At 56.6% G+C, this 20,346-nt stretch overlaps 1 protein-coding gene across 1 annotated transcript; it reads right to left on the bottom strand.

Annotated features, from left to right (window-relative positions):
• Window positions 1–15,703: 15,703 nt before the first annotated feature.
• Window positions 15,704–19,870, bottom strand: EN2 (engrailed homeobox 2). Its single transcript, XM_065884401.1, has 2 exons — window positions 19,189–19,870; window positions 15,704–16,020 (listed from the first exon to the last, which is right to left on the bottom strand). The coding sequence occupies exons 1-2, from the start codon at window positions 19,868–19,870 to the stop codon at window positions 15,704–15,706; spliced, it is 999 nt and encodes a 332-aa protein (XP_065740473.1).
• Window positions 19,871–20,346: the final 476 nt, after the last annotated feature.

The following is a 20,346-nucleotide window of genomic DNA, read 5'->3' as shown; positions in this document are numbered from 1 at the left end:
GGACTTTCTCAGTGAACAGATAGTAAAGGACAGTGGCCATCAGGCTGTGTCCGTCACGTTTGGATGTTTAAAAAATGCCTCCTGCTGGTGGCGAGAACCAACCAGACCAAGAAAGACGATTTGAATCTGCACAGGAAGGGGAAAAAGTGACCCTCTTCTATTTTTCAGAATCGTGTCCTGATTTGATTTCTTCTCTCTTTCGCCAGAGTTGGAGGCCCTGTGGGCTCAGCTGGGAGCAGGACTGCTGATCCCACTGCAGGACCTGGGTCCTCTTCCCAGCCCACGAGAGGGGCACCAGCCCGGCAAGTGTGTCCTGGGCGTTCCCAAGATACCGTCCTGCCTGGATGCCTGGTTGCTGTTATCCGTCCCGACACCGCCAGCCGCAGCCCTGCTGGCTGATGGTCACCCGGCCCTGGGTTTGGTCCTAGAAACAGGGAGCTCCCCCCACACCCTGCCGACAGCGGGGACCTAACCTCAAACGCTCTGAGCAGATGCGCCACCAGTCCCCAAAAAGCCAGTGGGAAAAAACTCTGTCCTCCAGCTTACTCCATCATGGCTTGATTTCAGATCCACAGAGCGATTGGCATCAAGCATAGTAACAGACAGAAGCTGCCCCCGACGTGCACCCGACCCACCTGACACACACGTGTGCACACGCGTGTATACTCGTGAGTGTGCAGACTCGGCCACCTGCGTCCACGTGGGCGTGCACACACAGGCTCTCGTGCACGCACACAAGCACGCACACTCGCACATCTCGCACGTGGGCGTGCGCACACATCACATGGGTGTGCATCTCAAGAACACACACAAGAACAGACTCGCACACATACACGTGCAGGTGTGCACAGCCGTGCGCGTGCACAAGTGGGCTGTATACGTGGCTAGACGCCCAGCAGAGGTCTGCACGTGTGGAACTGGTGCTTCTCCGCTTACCCCTCGGGATGCCTTCGGCCACCCTCCCCCACCGCCGCCCATTTCCCACTTCGGGCAGACGGCTAGCAGGTCCTCTCATGAAAACTCCAGTATTTCCTCTACCTCTCTAGGATGTTTTCAAGTTTTCCGAGAGACAGCGTTCTTGTATTGGAAAGAGGCTTGAATTAGGAACCGGAAAGCTGTCCTGGAAAGCTGTCACGGGTGGGGCTCCTCAGGCAGTGGCACTGAGCAGGGTGGGCTAGGTCCAGCTCCCAGGTTGGTGTGGCACTCGGCCGGGGAGGAGCTGGGCTGCGATGCAGTCACAACAGTGGCCCCAGGCGACTCCCTGGGGGTTCTGGAGCCGGGCTGGCCCTTCGGAGGTGCCCACGTTGCAGAGGGGGCGTGCAGATACTCTAACGTGGGTGCACAGCTTTGGGGAATCTTTTGCTCGTGTCTTAGGTAACAACATTAGCAAAGCTCAGTGTGAGGCTGGGACAGATAACAAGGGTCAAATCAAGGTCTCATCGCCCCAAACACAAAAGGGCTTTATAGAGTGGGTCCTCCCCGGGGCTCAGCCTTAGGACATGGGAGTCACTGCCGTGTTCAGCCTCAGTCACACCTTGACAGATGTTCTGAGAGATCACATCGGCTTTAGCCACCCCGCAGGGAACATGCTAAACAGCGTGAACGAATTTTGTAGTGGGCGACGGAGACGGTGAGATGCACAGGTGATTCTGAATGATAGCGTCAACATCACCGAGGGCCAAGAATTTAAATAGAGATCTGGCATAAGCCTTGCACGGAATTTAAAATAAACACTGGGACAGGGTGATCAATGAATACCCTCCGTAAATCAGTCCCCACATCTCAGATGTGGGCAAGGAAGGAATTTGAAAGAGGCCATTTTCGTCGGCTATCGCCAGTGGAGTAAACACAGCACTGCAGAGCCCTGCAGGACTCAGCGGCTCACAGGAGGGAGCCTGTATTCTTCTGCTCCTGGACTCCCAGGTCAGCGGCAGTTCGGCTGCCCAGGGATGGGCTCAGCTGGGCGGCTGTGCTGTGGGGCAGGTGCAGGTCTGCATCACATGGGTTCCTCTGGAGCCCAGGCCACCGGGAGAGCCCAAGCTCTGAAGTAAGCCAGCGCTCTGCAAACACTTCATGTCCAAAGCCCAACGTCGAAGCAGCTCAACTCCATGCGAAGCAGACGGGGAGGGAGAGTGAATATTTGCTGAAAAATAACCCTAACTATCAACAGACCGAGGCAGTGTCTTCTGTTGTTGTGACTTTTATTTCTGAGTTTATGTCTTGTTTATGTTGAAATAAAGATGAGGTGCTGGCACTCGTGTCTTGACACTGCAGAGATTGCCTCTCCTATACCTGCTCTTTTTCTGAGGTCTCCTAGCCTTTTCTACCAGGCCTGCCACTGATGTCTTTGTGCAAATTAGAGAAAGGCTCCCCCTCTGAGCAGTCATAGATTCATGAGTACAAACCTCGATGAGTGGGTGGCACCCTCCTGCAATTTGGAAAAAATGTACCCCTTCCTTGAGGTGGATGCAGCTCTATGCCGGGAAAGAGAACTTGGCAAACAGAATACAAGCTGGGTTTTAACTCAACCACCTGAGGGAGCTGTCCTTGTGCCGTGAGCAACCTGCTCAACTGTACATGGCAGCCTCTTCTCCACCACTCTTCTAGCTCTGCGCTAGCAGATAACATGAAATTACAAATGTAGGTCAACGGATGCTCTCTGAAAAGCAAGAAGGAAAAAACCCTCGCCGCTTTGAGTCTTCAGTAGTGTGTAAACACTTTATATTCTGGGGTGGAGGGATCACACAAGTCCACTCAAACATGTAGTTTTCTCTTACTAAGTTAGTAGAGATGAAAATGTAAATTTATTTGAGTTGGACAAGCATCACCCAGAATGATCACAAAAAAAGGAATGTGGGTGTAGGAATAGTGAACACGTGAGCCTTGAATATTTATTATACCGAGCAGATTACGAGAATGGTGCTAATATCAACATACCCAAATTGTGCTACGTCAGAACCTCAGATGGTAGGGCGTGTGGCGCGGCTCATTGGCTTTGAACGCAGATAAGCAGCTGTACCAGAGACACAGCACAAGTTCCTTAACCTCATTCTCAGCTTTGCCTTCTCAGCCCTCCAGCTAAATGCCCACGTGGGCCCTCTTGCCTTTCAGAATTAAACCATAAGTAGTTATAACAACGGACATGCAACCTGTATCATCGCAGGGGCCGTGTGGGCGCAGTGCCTGCACTTCAATCTCCTTCCTCATTCTGGGTCGAGGCTCCTAGAGGGAGAAGTGGGAAAGGATGAGGATGCAGAACAAGAGGTGAAAGTTCAAGGGCAGGGAGACCGTCTCTCTTCTCAGGACCGGGCTGGCACCAGAGTCAGGAGGAACAGGCCACCATCACTGGTGTCATGCACAGGGTTCCTGTTAGGTCGCTGGCCTGTGCCGCTCTGAAATGTTAACTGCATGTCTCACTGTCTCGTCGGCCTAACTCTCTGGGGTCCAGGCGGATGGGGCCTCACTGCCCTCTGAGGTCACTCTCTAACCCAAGACGTCCAGAGCTGCAGAGGCGGGAAAGGAATAGGGGCAGCTCACATCCCACCAGCCTTGGGCCTGAGGTCCAAGTGGGTCACTTTGCCCCAACACCATTGGTCAGTGCTACTCTGCTTGGGAATTCCCTGCCGGTCCAGTGGTTAGGACTTTGCACTCTCAGTGCTGAGGTGCTGAGGGCCTGGGTTCGATCCCTGGTTGGGGAATTAAGATCCCACAAGCCTCGCGGTGTAGCCAAAAAAAAAAAAAAAATGAAGTGCGACTCCGCTGTCCCCGACCTGCCGACCAGGGAGGCTGGGAAATGCATGGGCGCACGCAGAATGTTTCAGGAGCACCGTGTCGCCCCACAGCCCTCCTACCCAGCACTCGTCCTGTGCACTGGTGCCAGGTGTCCATCCCTGGAGCTCACTCCTTGGGAGCAGTCGTGCCCCCGCCTGCCCGGTGACCCGCTTTAAAATGCAATTACTGCTAGCCCGTAAACCTTGGGCCTGCCACGGCCGACGCGGTGGCTTCGGGACGTCACCTATGCCCCCTGTGCCTCACTGGTGGCTTCCCAGTAATGGGACTCCGCTCTCGGGACTGCCGTGCCATCATCGTGGCTAGCGTTCGGGAAAGCTCCCGGCTGCTGCCGTGGGCGGTCAGGCTCGGGGCTCTGCAGGCCCGAAGTGGCCGGAGGATGGAAGCCGGGCAAGCCGGGACCAGCGAGGCCCCCGCACCTGCCCTCACGGCTGGTGGGCGGCCAGTCCTCTGAGACAGTGCAGGACGAGAGGCCTCCCTCTAACACTTTTCCCCAAGTGTTTCAATCCAACAAGCTTCTGTTCTTCTCCACCTAACACAGAACCTAGAGCACACGGTGCTGTTTGTCGCGGGCCGGCTCTGTGCCTCCTCCTCTCCCGTCTTCTGTGTTTTGCTCTTCTGCAGTCTCGCCAAGGGCAGCCGCGTTTCCGGTTTGAGAGGCTCAGTCCTGACTCAACTGCTCCACTGCACGCGAGCTAGACTCACTCACACGGGGTTAGCAAGACAGTGAAAACATCGGCCGCAGCAACAGCCCTGCGTTAACACGGGTACCAAGCACCCAGAGAGGCTCGGCTCCCCCTGGGCGCCCAGTGGGACCCCGGCACTGCAGGGCCTCCTGCAGGGACGTCAGCGCTGCCTCCATCGGGACTCCAGTGACGATGCCTCCAGCATCTCCTCTGTGCCAGGCGTGATTCTGCATCGCTCATGGTGCCAGCTCGTGGGGATCTCCCCAGAGCCTGCAGGGTGGCTTCTCTCTTTCCTCCTCTCCAGGTTTCAGATGAGGAAACCAAGACGGCGAGGGGAAAGGAAGACTTGCAACAGAATAACCGTGCTCTGTGCAGCCCCCCTGGGGGACGAAGCGCCTTTCTGTAAATTATTCTACGGGCGGGACAGTGTCTCTCTGGATCACATGGATGCTGAAGTCGAAGGCCGCGTCACGGATGCCACAGACCAGCAGAGGAGCTGAGGGCAGGTGACCGGAGCACAATGACCTGCCGCACGCTGGCCGCCAGGGGGCTCCACTGCAGGGGCTTTACTGGGAGATGGCTTAAGAGAATCCGCCTTACATGCGGAGTACTGGCTGTACTGGGCTGAAAAACATCGCCCCAAAGTCGTGTCCATTCATGAACCTGTGAATGTGACCTTATTTGGAAATAGCATCTTTGCGGATGGGAGTGAAGATGAGGTCATACCGAACTTGGGTGGGCCCTAAATTCAATATAACTGGTGTCCTTATAAAAGGGGGAATTTGGGCACAGACATGCATGCAGGGAGAAGGCCATGTGAGCACAGAGACAGAGATTGGAGTGATGTGTCTACAAGCCAAAGAACACCAGGGGTTGATGGTCTGAAGCTGGAGGAGGTGACGGACAGATCCCCTCCTGTAGCCCCAGAAGGAAGCAACCCTGCTGACACCTTGATTCCTGACTTCCAGTCTCCAGAACTGAGACAAAAATCCCTACTGGTTTAAGCCCCCCCCAGTTTGTAGTGCTTGCTTGGGGCAGCCTAGGAAGCTGGTGCCCTGGCCCTTAGTGGGAACTCAACAAACGCTAGATACTGTCATTATTTAAGACAGAAAGACACAACGGACCAAATATCTGGGAACCCTGACTGCTGGAAGAAGAAACCCAGAGGAAGGGCTAGGATGTCTTCTAAGGAAACCACCAGCCAAAGTACACACACTCAAGGAGTTGAGAGAGACAGGAGGAGGGGTCTCCCAGGAAGGGTCTCCTCGGGCCACCCTGGCTGCTAGCCACTGTGCTTTTTTCAGTCTCGCTTCCCTGGAATTCTGAAACTCATCATGTACCAGTTGTGGGTTTACAGTAACTGCAATGTTACGCAACTTGCTTCCTAACTTCAAGGGAACTTGAGAGAATTGTGGCAGAAATGGACATTCCTAAGTCCTGGAAACCAGAGACAGTTTTGGGGGCGAAGGCTGCCGCCAGGCTGCCCCTCCCCCAGTCGGCCTGCCAGTCGCCTCCCCTGGGGGACAGTGGGCCGGCTGGGATCCAGAAGGACAGAGGAGGGTCTTTGGAACGCAGGGGTGCAATGCATTGCCTTAGTGTGAGTCAGGTTTTATGCCCGAGGCAGAGGGAATTCAAACACACACTAGAGCAGAAAGACAGAAACTGCCCTTTAGATGGCTGCCACCAGCAATATCCGGCCGGCAGCTTCTACAGGGAAGTTTAACCTTCTGTAACCTTACAGTAAGCACTCCAGCGCCAGCGCGCGCTCTCTTTCTCCCTCTCCCTCCCTCTGTCTCTCTCTCTCTCTCTCTCTCACACACACACACACACAGAGTCAGATATACAGATATACCTGCAATCATCTATAATTTTTACCATAATGGTTTTATCTGGGGTGGGGGCCCTACAGGCTGACGCCCTTCCTTCTTCTCTCCGCACCTAACGTCTTACACATGCATACCTACACAACTCACACATTCACATCTCACAGGAACTGAAACTTAGGCAGCCCCGAACCTGCAAGCTTCTTGCTCATCAGGGCAATACCGGATGTACAGTTGGAGCTCGGCAAATAATTAATAGTAATGAAAATTGACATCGTAAAAATTAAAGTGAGGGGGCTGATAGAAAGGAATTGGTTTGGTTGTCAAACCTCAGGCCTAAAGGGAAACGGATTGCTTTGGAGAATCTTTTAATTAATTTCAGAGTTTCCCTGTTTCATTGCCAAATGAACTGAGCTCCTTTCTTGGCCATCAGGATCTTTCGCAGACTGAGGGAGGGATGGGGAGAGTTGAGTGGTGTCGGGGATCGTCCCATCCCGGGAGCCTCCGGAATTCCCTGCCCTCCCAGCAAAGAAAGCCCGAGATGGGGGTGATGCGGCCCAAAGAGGGGTTCGCTTTGTAAGTTTACTTTTACTACCTATGAATAAACCAGGAGGTCTGCCTCATTCATAGCTAAAATCAAAATGGACCTCTACCGTCTGACCAAGTTCAGCCACTGAGTTGCAGCATTAACTTGTATTCTAACAAGATTAAAATATATTTGTCCCGGGGATTAGCATACTTAAGTCCCCTTTCCCCTTTTGAGCGGTAGCAGGGCACTTTGATCTGCCTTGCGTGGCAAGAGCACGGCTTGGGCCCAGCTATCCGACTGCCAAGTGTGAAATCGGCCTGATGTCATCCTCATTCTTCATCTTTTACATCTTCCACCAGTTTAATTATATTTCCGCCACAAAGCTCTGGCGCCTCATTGCATATTCGAGTTTGACTAGGAAGCATTTAAAAAAAAAAATAGGTGCGAATGAAATAGCCCTGTAGGGGGAAGGGAGGGGTCTGCAAATGTCACGGTGCAAAGGCAACGAGCCCCAGCCCTCCGGTTGCCCCAGGGACGTTCTCACCTGCATGGAAATGTGCGTCCGTCCTGGCCCGCTCTGTGCTGGGCCCAGCGCCCTCGTTTGGTGCCAGGCACAAAGGCCATTGTCACGCCCGTGCGTTGCGTTTGGGGCTGTTTGGCTTGTGACTCCGGCGGGTTTGTATTACATCCATCCTCTGTCGCGTTGGTTTTGTCTCCTTGGGGCTCGGAGTCCACACGGCGCGCTCCTGTCGCTGTGTAAAAGCCGTCTTCCTCGCGGCGGCGAGTGAGCTGATGTGTCACCCACGAATCGCCCACTTTGAGGCAGCGTGCAACCACCACAAAAAACTGTAGGGCGCACTCGGTGCCCAAAGGGGACGTGTCTGGCTGACCTTTGATCACCTCGAAGGAATCAGACAGTTTAACTCTCCAACCAGACGCGGTACTCTGGCCCTCCAGCCCTTCGCAAATTCCCCAGAACTGCTGGGAAAGCCAGGCTGCCGGCCGAATAGGCCTTGGTACCCCAGTGGGGCGCCTCCTGATACCTCAACCCCAGGGCCACCAGAGCCTCCCGGGTGCCTTGGAAGGGGAGGGCGGGGGAGGGGATCCGTGGCCGGGCCGAGGTCCTGCGGGCACCCCTCCGAGGGCACTGGTGTTTGGGAGAGGAAACAAACCACCTGCAGGCGTGCCTGGGTTTTGACCTTCACCCCAGCCCACCCGGCTCTATTCACACCCTGCTAGAGTGTCTCAGAGAGCCAGCACTCTCCAAGGGTCGCCCGTCAGGGACGTTGGGTGTCACTTCCACATACAAGCCGGACAGAACAGAAATGCAGGTCGGCGTTCTGAGCCTTCGGGAGCAGGTCAGCACTGGGAAATGCGCTGCTCTCAGACAGCCGCCTTCGTCTGAGATTTCCCCGGGTCTCCCCCTTTCTCCGTGGGGTATACACAGGTAAAAACAATAAGTAGACGGAGTTGATGTTCACGTTCTCGATGTGGGGAGGACAAAGCGGCAACTCTACGTTTTCTAAAAGGTCCAGATTTAGGACCATTTTTATTTTAAATCATCAGACTTGTTGAAACGGGAGGTTAACAGCACATTGCTTCTTCAGTTGAATGATATAATTATAAAATTATCTCCACATAATTACCTCAGGATTATGGTTCATTCTGGTTAGCATGTAATCAAAGCCTGTTATGCTTTTAGCTATAGGAACAGCAATTCATTTCAAAGCGGTACTTAGACCCTTTAATATTTAGACAAAACAGCTCATCATGTCACGAGGAGGCCGTCTGGCTTTCGCAGGAAGAGCCGTGGGTGGGGCGGGTGTGATGCACCAGGGACGCGGGCTGGACACACTGCAGGGGGCAGCCTCACGCCCAGCCCTCCATGTCCGGGTGGGTGCCCACCGCCCGGGCTGCGAGTCAGCCGTGTCTCATGGCCATGAGGCTCCCTGCTCAGTGCGGTAATTATCGATTGGAATGGAAAATGGAGTGGCAGGTAAAGTTACTGAGCTTCTACAGAAACCCAAGGCACAGCGCCTTGCTCAGTTTTTGGAAAAGCCTGGGGGAAAGATCCTGATATGAATATGGGTGCCTGTGTTTTCGAGCCCTGTGATTACAAAGCGCACGCGTAGCAGTGTTTCAAAAGAGAAGGGGGGTCATGATTCTAGAAAGTGCTAACTGCAGTCCTGCGTCTCTCCTGGTGGGACTGTTTTCTGTTCTCCTTCAGCTCCCACCACTGCTCCACTTTTTATAACCATGTGAATATCATCTCTCCTATTTCACGGTCTCCCCCCTGTCCCGTTTCCCCTAACAACTATATAGATGCAGCACGGGATGGTAGTAGCGAGGAATGTGTAGGCACTTCACCAAAAACAGGCCCTGGACTGGCTGGGACCCACGTGAGCTGAGCACAACTTTCCCCCGCAGAGCGAGAGTTCCACCACCCAAGTAGCGAGCCCTGTTCTGTACCAGGGGCCTTCTGTCCATTTCCCCACAGAAACCCCTCACAGGAAACCTATTAGGTAGGTGTTCTTTCTGCTTGAAGCACGAATGATTGGGCTCTGGGGCTGGTAAGTAACACAGTCGAGCGCAGGGCCCCGTGGTCACAAAACTCTTCCCTTTCCCCGCCCTGCACTTCATTCAGTGCGAAGTGCTGTTATATAAACACCTGCATGAAAAAATGTGCAATTCGAGCCGTCTGCAAGCTGATGTGAGGGACCCTGAGCCCCGGGGCATCTGAGGGCAAGCTCAGTCTAATGCTTTCTTAGCAGGCTTCAGTCTTGTCCCAAACAAATAGATGTTTGGAAGCCAGCATGTCCATCATTCATTCTCGAGATTGAAATCTGTGCAATTTTCACCCAGATGTTTCGGCACTGCAGGGCATAATCTGAGACTTAAAACGACAGCCACTGAGTTACAATGGAAATGGTTTATCCGGGCACCTTACTCGCAGCAACAGAGTAACGGTATTAGCCTTGGCAGGAATAAATTCTGCCAAAGGCTGGGTGACTCTGCTGTGTCCCCTACTGCCTGAATCTGAAGAAACGCCAGCTTTCCGGATTCATATTTTGTTGGTGGGAGTGTGAGAGTCAAAATCCTCAGGAGAAAGTTGTGGCCTGAAGGGAAAACTCAGACGCGCATGCCATGGCCACGCAATGACGCCAGAGGGCAGGGGCCGGGGTCCTGGCGAAGTTGGAGGGAAGCGGCCAGTCTGCTGCCGGGAGGGGCCGCAGACACAGGAACCCGGCAGCAACTCCTCGCGGCACGCTAGGCAGCTGGAGCCTGTGATTACCCATCCAAAGAGGAGAGAAAAGCGGAGGAAGAAAGGGAAGTTAGCGGAGGGGGTAGAGGTTGGGGGAGGAGGAGGGCAAACCCCGGCGCAGAGCCTGACAGTCCTCTTCCAGACAAAGGACTTGGCGGGAGGAGAGAACCCCGAACGCGCCGGCTGAAAGGCGGTCGGAGGCCCCTTCCGCCGGCAGCGCGCTCGGGCCGCGCGGCCAAGTTTCACAGCTCGACAGATGGGGCTGAGCGGCGACCCGCCCCGATCCTTCCAGACGGTCCGCGCACGCAGTGACCCCCACCCTCCCTCGGCCCACGGAGGACCCTGGGCGGTGTCAGGGTCCCTCCCACCCGCGTTCCCACCCCGAGCCCCTCCGCGGAAGAGAAAGCGCCGCAGGCCCGCCGCGCGGGGAAGACTGGGGCGGGGGGCGATGGGGCGGGGTGGGGGGGTCTTCTCTGGGACGCCTTCCAGGCTGAGGGGGTGAAAAGGCGGCCAGGGAGGCAGATCTCGGCCACTCTTTGTTCCGGGCAAAGCGCGGGGCTCAGCCCTGGAAGGAGGGGTGGGGCAGGACAGCCAATGGGGCGAGTCCGGGGCTCCGGCCCCAGGATTCTCCCTTCACGGAACACCGGTCCTGGCGTCCCCCGGGGACACGGAGGGCCCTGGGCTTTGGGGACGCCCTACCTCCGCCCGCAGGTGTTGCCCAGGCCTGGCAAGGGCCTGGGGCTGGGCTCCGCGAAGGGCAGCAAGCCCGGGCCACACCTGTTCCCGAGACTCTGGTCGTTTCCCCCAGCCCCATCTTGGGGGGCTCCCCACAGCCCTCTGCGGGGATTGGGCCCAAGCCGGAGAGGTGGCCAGTCACCCTGGCGGCTAAGCAGGAGGCTAATAACACAGCAATAATAATAACGCGGTCATCGTCAGTCTCACCAGCCAGGCCCTGCGCGAGGCCAACACGCTTGATCAAATCTCGTCATTAGGAGTCACTTTAATGAACGTTATCACATTTCAGGAGATTTCAAGACCGGCCTTTTATTTTCTGTGGGCGGGGATCATAAACAGAATGAAGTATACGAGATTATAATAAAAACATGAAGGGTCTACGAGGGGCTCGCGCGGCCCGGCTCACGAAGTGCGCCCTGGAGCTCAGGGCTCCGGCACCGCGAAGGGGGCCCGCGGGGTCAGGGGACTCAGCGCTGTGCCCCGCCTGCGACAGCCTGTCTCCCGCCATCCCATCTCCCCCCCACACACACACCCGCCTCCTCTTCCTGGAGGCCTCTTCCTCGGCTCTGATAGGAAGGAGAAGCGCTGAAAGGAGGTCCCCACCCCGAGGCCTGGCTGGGGGCTGCAGTGCGTGCGTGTAGGCAGGGTCGGGGTGCGGGGCGGGGGGGGGGGTCGGTCTCCCCGAGGCCTTGGTCGCCAGCCGCTATTAACCTCCCAGAGCGCGGCGGCTCCTCCTGGCAAGCGACCGTTTTCGGAAGAGCCGGGACCTTCCCGGGGGCGCTTGGGGAGCTGCCCGGGCGGGCAGAGACCGGAGAGGTCGGATATTAAACAAGCGGGAGACAGAATGACTTTTAGCCGAGCCGGAGCGAGCAAACGCGACCTCCCGGCCGGCCCCGCACGGCCTGCGAGCGTACTTGCATACATAGTGCCTGGTGTTTGCTGTGCACGCTGTTCGCCCGGGCACACCTGTACCGAGCGGTCCCGAAGCCCCACGGATTTGCCCTTTTCACTCAAGGGAAAACAGAAAAGATGGACCTCCTTGGAGGTCAGACTGGGGGCTCCTCCCTTGTCTCCCCTAAAGAAAGCGCTTGGCCGTTTTCTTTGGGCGACCTTCAGACCTGTGTTGACCCACAGATTCTGACGCCAGCACGAGGGTCGGGCGCGACTTCTTCGACCCCTTTCGGCGGCCGGAGGAGGAAGGCTCTCTAAGCGCCAAGGAACCCTGCTCCGCAGGCCTGGGGGTGGCCGCGACTGTCCTCCCCACCCCCGTCCCCGGGCTCCCAGGCCTCAGCCTGGTCTCTACCCGACTAAGGAGGACTGTGGACACAGCTCTGCCTGGGCCTGGCAGGGACACAGCCAGCCCTGGGGGCGGGGGCCGTTCAGCTCCAAGGAGCAAGGACTTCCTTTACAAAGGAACTTTCCTCGGAGGTACATTTAGGAAACCGGCCTCCTGCGGGGGCAACGACCTGGTGGGGGCCCAGCCCGGTGCGTCACCGGTGCTGCAGCCCGGGTCCAAATCCGAGACACGTAGAACCATCCGTGGTGGTCCAGGTGGAACCGAGTGGCAGCTGGGCTTCAGAAAGCGTGGCCTTCCCTTTCGGCCTGACTCTGGTCTCCACTAGCTCCTAGTGAAAGTGGCTGGCGAGCACTGAAGTGGATCTCCATGAGTTATGAGTTTAGACTGTAGCTGTTGAATTTTAAAAATGTAATAAACACAGGAGCAAAACCAGAATCTCAGCGTTTGGAAGGTCTGAGAGCTCATTTAGTCCAATCCCCTACCGAAAGGGGGAGAAAAGCAAAAGAAAAGTCATATGCCACTGTAGGCCTAGTGTCTGCTTGCATGCCTCTGAGGACGGGGAACTCATTATCTTGCAGAACCGTACATAGCCCCTTAACAGTGCTATGATTTGCCAACAGATTAAAAAACAAAACCCAAAAATGCTTAATGTTGCTATGTTGTCTTTTTATTAAAAAGAGAGGGAGAGAGAGGCCAATCGGGTAATAGAAGTTGTGCTAGTGGGGTTTTATTTTGTCTTTAGGAACCCCCAGATCTGTGCAGGGGTGGGCTGGCGGCTAGGGAAGACGCTGGGGATGGCTGGCGTGATCCCGCCCCATTAATGCTCCAGGCAGCTGGAGCTCTGGAGCCTCCGCAGTGAGGAACTTGTCTTTGCAAAACCTGGGAGCAGCTCAGCTCCTGCCAGGAGGCCCAGCGTCCTTCCTCTTGGGAAGCCGGTGTGGAACTGAAAGGCCTAAAAGGTCGCCTTTGGAACAGATGATCCTCTCTAGTCTCTGAGCTTCTTTTTCTGGGAGAATAAAGCTTTTTTAAGCCAAGAAAGTTTGGAAATAGGGCAGTTGGGTGCTGTCCTGCGTGGCCAAGTGGGTTGTGGGTCCCGAGATCGAAAATCCCAACCGCTTCCAGCAGAGGCATCCGGTCAGCTCTGGCAAAGCCGGTCCTTTCCAGGCATCCGCCTTGGGATGTTGTCCATGTCCGTTGCTTTGGGGGTAAAGACAACAACCAAACGTAAAAGGGGAGAGCCTCTTTGTCTCAGGTCAACTAATAGTTCCTCTCCCCGGCGGGTGAGCGCCTCTGTCCAGCTGAGGAGCAGCCAGGGGGATGGAGACCTGTTGAGTCCTGCAAGATTTTAAGTATTTATTCAACGGAAAAGCACCGTACTTTGGAACACTTCCTTCTGGTAAAGAAATGTGTACTTAAATTACTTTGGTTGTTCTGTATTCACATGAGCTATCCAAAGTGTCTTCGTTATTTAAAAAAAAAAAAAATTACGCTTCTGGCTACGAAGGGAGGTATGTGCACACCTGCTGGCAGAGGCGAAGCCCACGAGCACCTGAGCACGGGGGAGGATGCCCAGGGTAGTGTGGCTGGACTCAGAAACACACTTTAAAAAAACCTCGTCATTACACCTTGGACATCCAATATTTTACAATAAAGCGTTTTTTTTTTATTTAATGTAACTTTCAAGAATTTAAACACACAAAAATGCAGGGGGAATGTTCACAATTTTGATAGCCACAGTTGTAAATAGAAACATTCATTTCTTATAAGATTATAAATATTTACTACTGGAACTGTAAAACGCACATGTTTTATAAACTAAAAACTAAAAAATAAAAAAATAAAAAACCAAAAACCTTTGCTTCCTGCTCACAAGGCATATCATTTCATTGAGTTTCCTAAGCAGCACATGGTTATTCACAGAATTTTAAATTACAACTTTTGCTTTTATAGTTTTTGTTTTAAAAAGGTTTACATTAGTATGTACAAAGTGAAACTATTTTATCGCAGTGAAATAAAGAGGTTTAAGGCAAAGAGAGAAGTTCACTCTCAGTCCTCAGGGGCAGAGCCATGACTCCTGGCTCAGCCATGGTACACCCCCTGGGCTGTCCCAGTGCACATGGACATTTGGACACAATTCTTTTTCCATACACTAAACAGAAGACAGTGTGGAGTTATACATATAGATATAGATAATGTGCTCGTTTATATATATGTACTTAATGGGGATATATTGAATATATTCAATTTACACTGTACCACACCTTCAAAAAAATAAAATGTATATTTTAAAAAAACAAGAAAAGACAAAAAGTGATAAGAAATGATTATTTACACATTTTCTTCCTTCCTCTAGATCCTGGAGAATTCTGAGTTCCTTTAAAAGTCAAGGTAGCCACATGTTCCAGAATTGTGGACTCTTACACGTCTGCTTGTGTGTGTATATGAGCATATATATATACGTACACACACACACACACACATATTTACCTTGAAAGAATGCTCTCTATAGCAGAAGCGGCCACTTTACAAAAAAAAGAAAAAAGAAAAGAAAAGAAAGAAAGAGAAGAAAAAAGGATGGGAGGAAATGTCAGTTCCCTCTCCAGGCCTCTGCCGGCCAGAGACGGAGGCAGCGGACCTCGGCCGCATTTCTGGGGCCCAGGCGGCCCCTGGGCAGCTGATGGAGCCGCAGGGGAGTCTCTGGGCCCAGGCCCGGAGGGGTGGGGCGGCCTCACCGCCCGCGGGCTTCCGGCCACATACCCGGCCCCTCGGCCCTGAGCCCCGGAGCGGGTGCCCGGAGGCGGGAGGCGGGCAGCTGGACTGGGGACAGAGACACAGACGCAGACGGAAGCACGCAGGGAGGCGCGGGCCAGGTCTCGGCGAGGAGGGGGACCGGAGGACCGGGAGGGAAGGCAGGAGGCGGGGACGGGGGAGCCGGCCGTGGGCCCCTCGGCCCAGGCAGCCCGGCACGTCCAGGCGCGATGCGGGAGAGGGCGGGGCGGGGGTGGGGGGCGAGCCTCCAGCCGCCGCCCCGCCATGGCCCTTTCGCCGCCGACTGCCGGATGGCGAGGCCGAGGCCGGGGATGCGGCCCCTCCTGCTGCCCTCACCAAGCCCACACGAACAAAGTGGCAGAACTCATAGACCAAGTAGGAGCTATTTATTCGGTTCACAGTCGTGTGAAATGCAGCAATAAAAATCTTTGGACTTCAGCAAGTTGTTTTAATTTTTTTCTTCTTTTGAAATTAAAAAAAAGAAAAAAAGTGTCCGATGTCCCATAATGGAACTTAGGGGATTAAAAAAGATGAAACCCTACGCAGCCCCCTTCGCAAAAAAAAAAAAAAAAAATCGTAAAATTAGCATAATCTCATAAACATAAGAAAACTCAAAATATATTTTATAGTCAGATATTTTGGATTTTACACCTCCTGTAAATTATATATACAGAGAATATTGCAGAACCATAGCTAATACACGGTATTTTCACTATTAATGCTGGTATAATCTTTATACACTGGCCCTTTATTTATGATTTGAAATTATTGCATTGTTTAGCTCGGACTGAGACTGGGCTTGGAGCCCGCCCCCTACTCACTGTCCGACTTGCCCTCCTTGGCGGTGGTGGAGTGGTTGTACAGGCCCTGCGCCATGAGGTGCACGGCCAGCGTGTTCTTGTTGCCCGTGGCCTTCTTGATCTTGGCGCGCTTGTTCTGGAACCAAATCTTGATCTGTGACTCGTTGAGGCTGAGCTCCTGGGCCAGGCTCTGGCGCCGCTGCTCCGTCAGGTACCTGTTGGTCTGGAACTCGGCCTTGAGCCTCTGCAGCTGCTCCGCCGTGAAGGCCGTGCGGGGCCGCTTGTCCTCTTTGTTGGGGTTCTTCTTCTTTGGTTTGCGAGACCTGGGACCTAGATAGGCATGGCGGACACAGAGAACTCGGGTGAGGAGGGCTCCAGGCCTGCCTCCTTACTCAGGGGTGGGTCACCCACGGCACGGAAGGATGCAGAAGCCGGGAGGGAGGCGGCTGCCCAGGTCCAGCTGGCTGACCTGGAAGAAAGCTGGCCTGGACTTGAGATGGGACGGGGCGGAGCTCCCACCCACCTCTAGGACCCTCCCCTGGGGAGTGAGGACGTGGCCCAGGGATTCTGCAGGAGGGACTGTGAGTGCCGGTGAAGGGCAGGCTTAGCGGAAAGGGCTCCGGATGAAAGGAGAACTCCTGCAGGAAAGTGAAAAACCACAACTTTGTGGCCAGGTTTCTTCTAGTCCTTTCTGAGGTTCTGTCCAGGAATAAGGACAGGACAGGGGTAGGTGCTGGAAGAGAGGTGAGGGGGAAAGATCGGGGCGGGGCAGCCGGAGTAGCAGGAAGAGCCCTGGGGGGTGTAAAGGGACTCCCACAGGGAACACCCCCAGGTCCTAAGGGCCGGGGGTGCAGGGGCAGGTGGGCCCCGAGAACAGGAGGGGCCCAGAGGTCTGCCTCCCCACGGGAAGGCGCCTGAGTGGGGCTGGAGCACTGAGCTTCCTACCCCTTCACCACACCAGGTCTCCCCAGTCCCCTGTCCAGGAGAGGGGGCACGGCGCACGGTTGGGAGCGGAGGAGGCCGCTGGGGGCCCGGGTGACCTTGGACAGAGGTTCACACTTCTGACCCCTCACACCTCCTCCGCTGGGACGCCCTACAGCACTTGAGGTTGGCTTGGGACAGAGGTGGTGAGGCTCTCAGGACCTTGCCATGAGAAAAGGCCTGAGAAAGGAGAGCAGAGGGAAGGGGGCCAAGTGCGTTCTTTTCGTTGGTTTCAGAAGGTGGGCCCCGGGAGCATGTCTGTGAGGTAAGAGGCCTTTGCAGGAGGGAGTCACGGCTGCACGCCTGGGGTTCTTAATCTGTGAAGTGTGTGAATTGACTCTGGGGGGCTCCTGGCCCCAGCTTCTTCTGAGGCACCCTCGGTGGGAGGCTGGAGAAGGCTTGACCTCGGGCAGCCGGAGCACCCAGGTCCCCGCCCCTCGCCCCCCGTCCCCCGCCCCTCTGCAGGGTCAAGGGGCTGCCGGGCCACGCAGCGCAGCGCTGGCGGAAGGATCCAGCTGCGAGCCCCCGCCGGAGGCACCCGGACCCGGACCAGGACCAGGAAGGTGGGTTCGGTCCTCAGCTCGCGCGGAGCGAGGGGTCTGGGACGGTCCACAGGCCCAGGAGGCGCCGAGCCCTCCGTGCCCCGCCCACCGAGCCCTGTCCTCCCTCTCCGGGAGGCACGATCGAAAAGAGGGGGCCGTGCGCGCTGGCGAGGGGGCGCCAAGAGCTGATTCGGCTCACACTCCGGGCCTTTTAGCTTCCAGAGCACGCCCCCGCTCACACCCACCCACGCGCACTGCCCCACGCGCGCGCACACTCACGGTCCCGTCGCACCCACGCCGAGGGCACCGGCTCCTCGCCCAGACGCCTGGCTCTTACCCGGGGGGTGCGGATCCGGGGCGACGGCCAGCGTCCCCGGCGCGCCAAGGAGGAAGGTGGTGTCTCGGCGAGGCCTCGACAGGCCCCGGGCGGCCCCGCGCCTGCTCGGCCCCCCACCGAAGCCTCGCGTAGCGGAGCCGGTTCTCCGTCTCCACTCTCACCCTCCCCACCCCCCCAAACTCCTCTGGTCCTGGGGCGCTCGCACACAACGAATCAGCCCACAAAAGATACACACCATTTCACGCAAAGAAAATCTTTCTAGAATCAGAATTTTTAGTTCCTTTTCTTTCTTGATTTTCTTTCAAACCGCAAACACTTAAGGAGTCTCGGAGACAGGACCAAACCTCCGCAAGAAAACTCTGCGTTGCTGCTTTCTTAAACGCCAAGAAACAAATCTTATCTTACGGGTTTTTTTTAAGTCCAGGAAGACCAGCCGCCGAGCCAGGCCGGGCTGCCGGGCTCCCGCGGGCCACTGGGGCCTGGCGCGGCCGCGACTTCGGCGCCGCACAAAGCCGGGCCGAGGCTCCTCGCCGGCTGCATTGTGAGCCTATATGTTAATTAAATATTAACAAAGGAGAGAGGCGAGAACAATGGAGCAAATTTAAGATCTAGCTGGAGAAATCTGGATTTCATCAGAGATATACACACCATCTCTGCGGGAAGGCGGCCAAGGGGTGACTTAGTTGTGCTGTGAACTGGGTAAACGACCCCCGCAAAACAGTTGAGGGCTGGGGGGGGGGGGCAAGAGGGTCCGGTCTGCGCTGCCGGCTCAGGGACAAATGGAGTCTGCGCCTAATGGCGGTTCGCAGCCGCAGACCCGCATTTAATGCGGCTGATGATTTCTACAGGGGCATGGACTTAGCTTTTAAAAATCCCGGATCTATGAAAAATACGCCCAGAAGCTCTGCACACCCCCACGGGCTCCCGCCACATTCCCTCTGAAATCTGCTCCTTTCCTACGCAGAGCTGCCCCAGGAAAGCTCTGGGAAAGGTCCTTTCCATTTGGGGACCGCAGGCCTCCCTCCTCCAAGCTGTGTGCGCGCCGGCTCGGCAATCAAACCAGGCACGGGGCAAAGGGCGCCTCTGTTTCCATCCCGTCCCTCCGCGGATCCCCCCAGGTCCCCTCATCAGCCCCAGCTGAGGAAAAGCAGACAGCCTTGCTTTCTTCCCTGGCCGCATCTGGGATAACTGGATCGTAGAATGAGTCTAGGTATGCGGTGGGCTGGGCGTGGGTCCCGGGTCTGGACTGAGTTGGAAGAACGCGGAGAAGGGGTAGAGAGTGTGAGCTTCCGGGGCCTGTCTGCCAGCCACCCCGTTCCCACCAAATAAACTCCAGCCAAGGGAGGGATGGGCTAGGGGCTGCAAAGAGAGGCCCAAAAGGCAAGAGAGAAAGGAGGTCCTGTGCTTTTGCCGTTCTACGAAGTCTGTACCCCCTTGTGAATCAGTCCTGTCCCCTCTTCTCCTGGCCGCTGCCGGGATCAGCGTCAGCCGCAAACAATGTCGCTGTGTGTACGTCTTTGTGTTGGGGGACAGGGATCCTGGTGTCTTCTTCCTCCGGGTAAATTCCCGCGCCAGCGCTGCCCCGCAACCCCACGGGCGTCCCCACGGCGGGCCAGGACATGGGTCCCCAGGACTCACCTGAAGAAGGTCGGTCCGAGTAGCGCGTGCAGTAGACCCAAGCCGGCCAGAGCATGGGCTGCGCACCCAGGTTGGCGCTGGCCTGCGAACTGTCCGAGTCCGAGCTCACAGACAGGTCGCCGCCGCCCAAGCCGCGGGCCTTGAGCGCCCCGTCCAGGGGGCCCCCGGGGTCTCCGCCTTTCTTGGCGCCGCAGTGCAGCGAGAGCGCCTTGGAGCCGCCTTCGCCGTCACCCGAAGAGTCGCCGCCGCCACCGCCGGGCAGCGGTCCGCCCGCACCCGGCGCACCCGGCGCGTTCTGCCGGGGCTCCCGGCCCGACCCCAGGAGCTGCTCGGCGCCGCCCGCGCCGCCGCTTCCCTCCGCGCCGCCTTCGCCGCCGCCTCCGCCGCCTCTGCCTCTTCCGGAGCCGGCACAGCACGTCCCCGCGTCCTTTCTCCGGCCGAACTCGGGCCGCAGGATGTTGTCGATGAAGAAGTTGGTAATGCGGTGTGGATGCTGGTGGTTGCCCGGCGCCTGCAGGACCGCGGGCATTATCAGAGCCCGCCGGCGGCCAGTGTCCGCGTCGCCCAGGCTGCTGCCGCCGCCGCCCGAGCCGCCGCTGGGGCTGGATTCCGGCTGCCGCTGCCCCTCCACCGCCGCCGCCGCCGCCGCCGCTTCGCTGGGCTTGGGGTCATTCTCCTCCATGCTGTTGGCAACAAATCCCAAATCGCTTCTCCGGGGAGTCCCTCCAATCAGCCCTCGGCCCGCCCGCTCTGCACGCGGAGACTCTCGCGGCCAGCCCGTGCCCCTACCCCGCAGAGTCTTCCGAGGGCGTGCGCGGCGGCCACAGCCAGGGCTGGGCTCCTACAAGTCGCCGGCCGCGCTCAGAGCGGAGCCACGTTCCAATCCACGAGTGGAGTTAGAAAATACCAAGAGTCGCCCCGCGCCCAGATGCCGGGAGATTCAAAAGAGTCCGGTCCTCGTCTTCGCAGCGCACCCAGGCGCTAGACAGTCACAATGGTCCAGCGTGGACCCGGGGCGCCTCCGGGCTCCGCGCTCCTCTCCACGTCCGGCTGCCTCCGTTCCGGCGCTGCCGCGGCGGCCGCCCGGGACTAGAGCTCCGCGCATGCAGGCAGCGCGCTCCCCCGCGCTCACGCCCGCCGGGGCCCACTCGGGCAGCC

Source organism: Phocoena phocoena, chromosome 9, assembly GCF_963924675.1.
Source record: "Phocoena phocoena chromosome 9, mPhoPho1.1, whole genome shotgun sequence".
In the NCBI taxonomy this organism is placed as follows: Eukaryota; Metazoa; Chordata; class Mammalia; order Artiodactyla; family Phocoenidae; genus Phocoena; species Phocoena phocoena.
This window is presented reverse-complemented; position numbering and strand designations above follow the sequence as displayed.

What these genes read in the sequence shown, in the direction of transcription:
- EN2 (XM_065884401.1), bottom strand. Translation starts at nt 19,870, where the DNA reads ATGGAGGAGAATGACCCCAAGCCCAGCGAAGCGGCGGCGGCGGCGGCG. An exon ending in CTCGGACCGACCTTCTTCAG is followed by an intron (nt 16,021 to 19,188) that starts GTGAGTCCTGGG and finishes ATGCCTATCTAG; the next exon opens with GTCCCAGGTCTCGCAAACCA.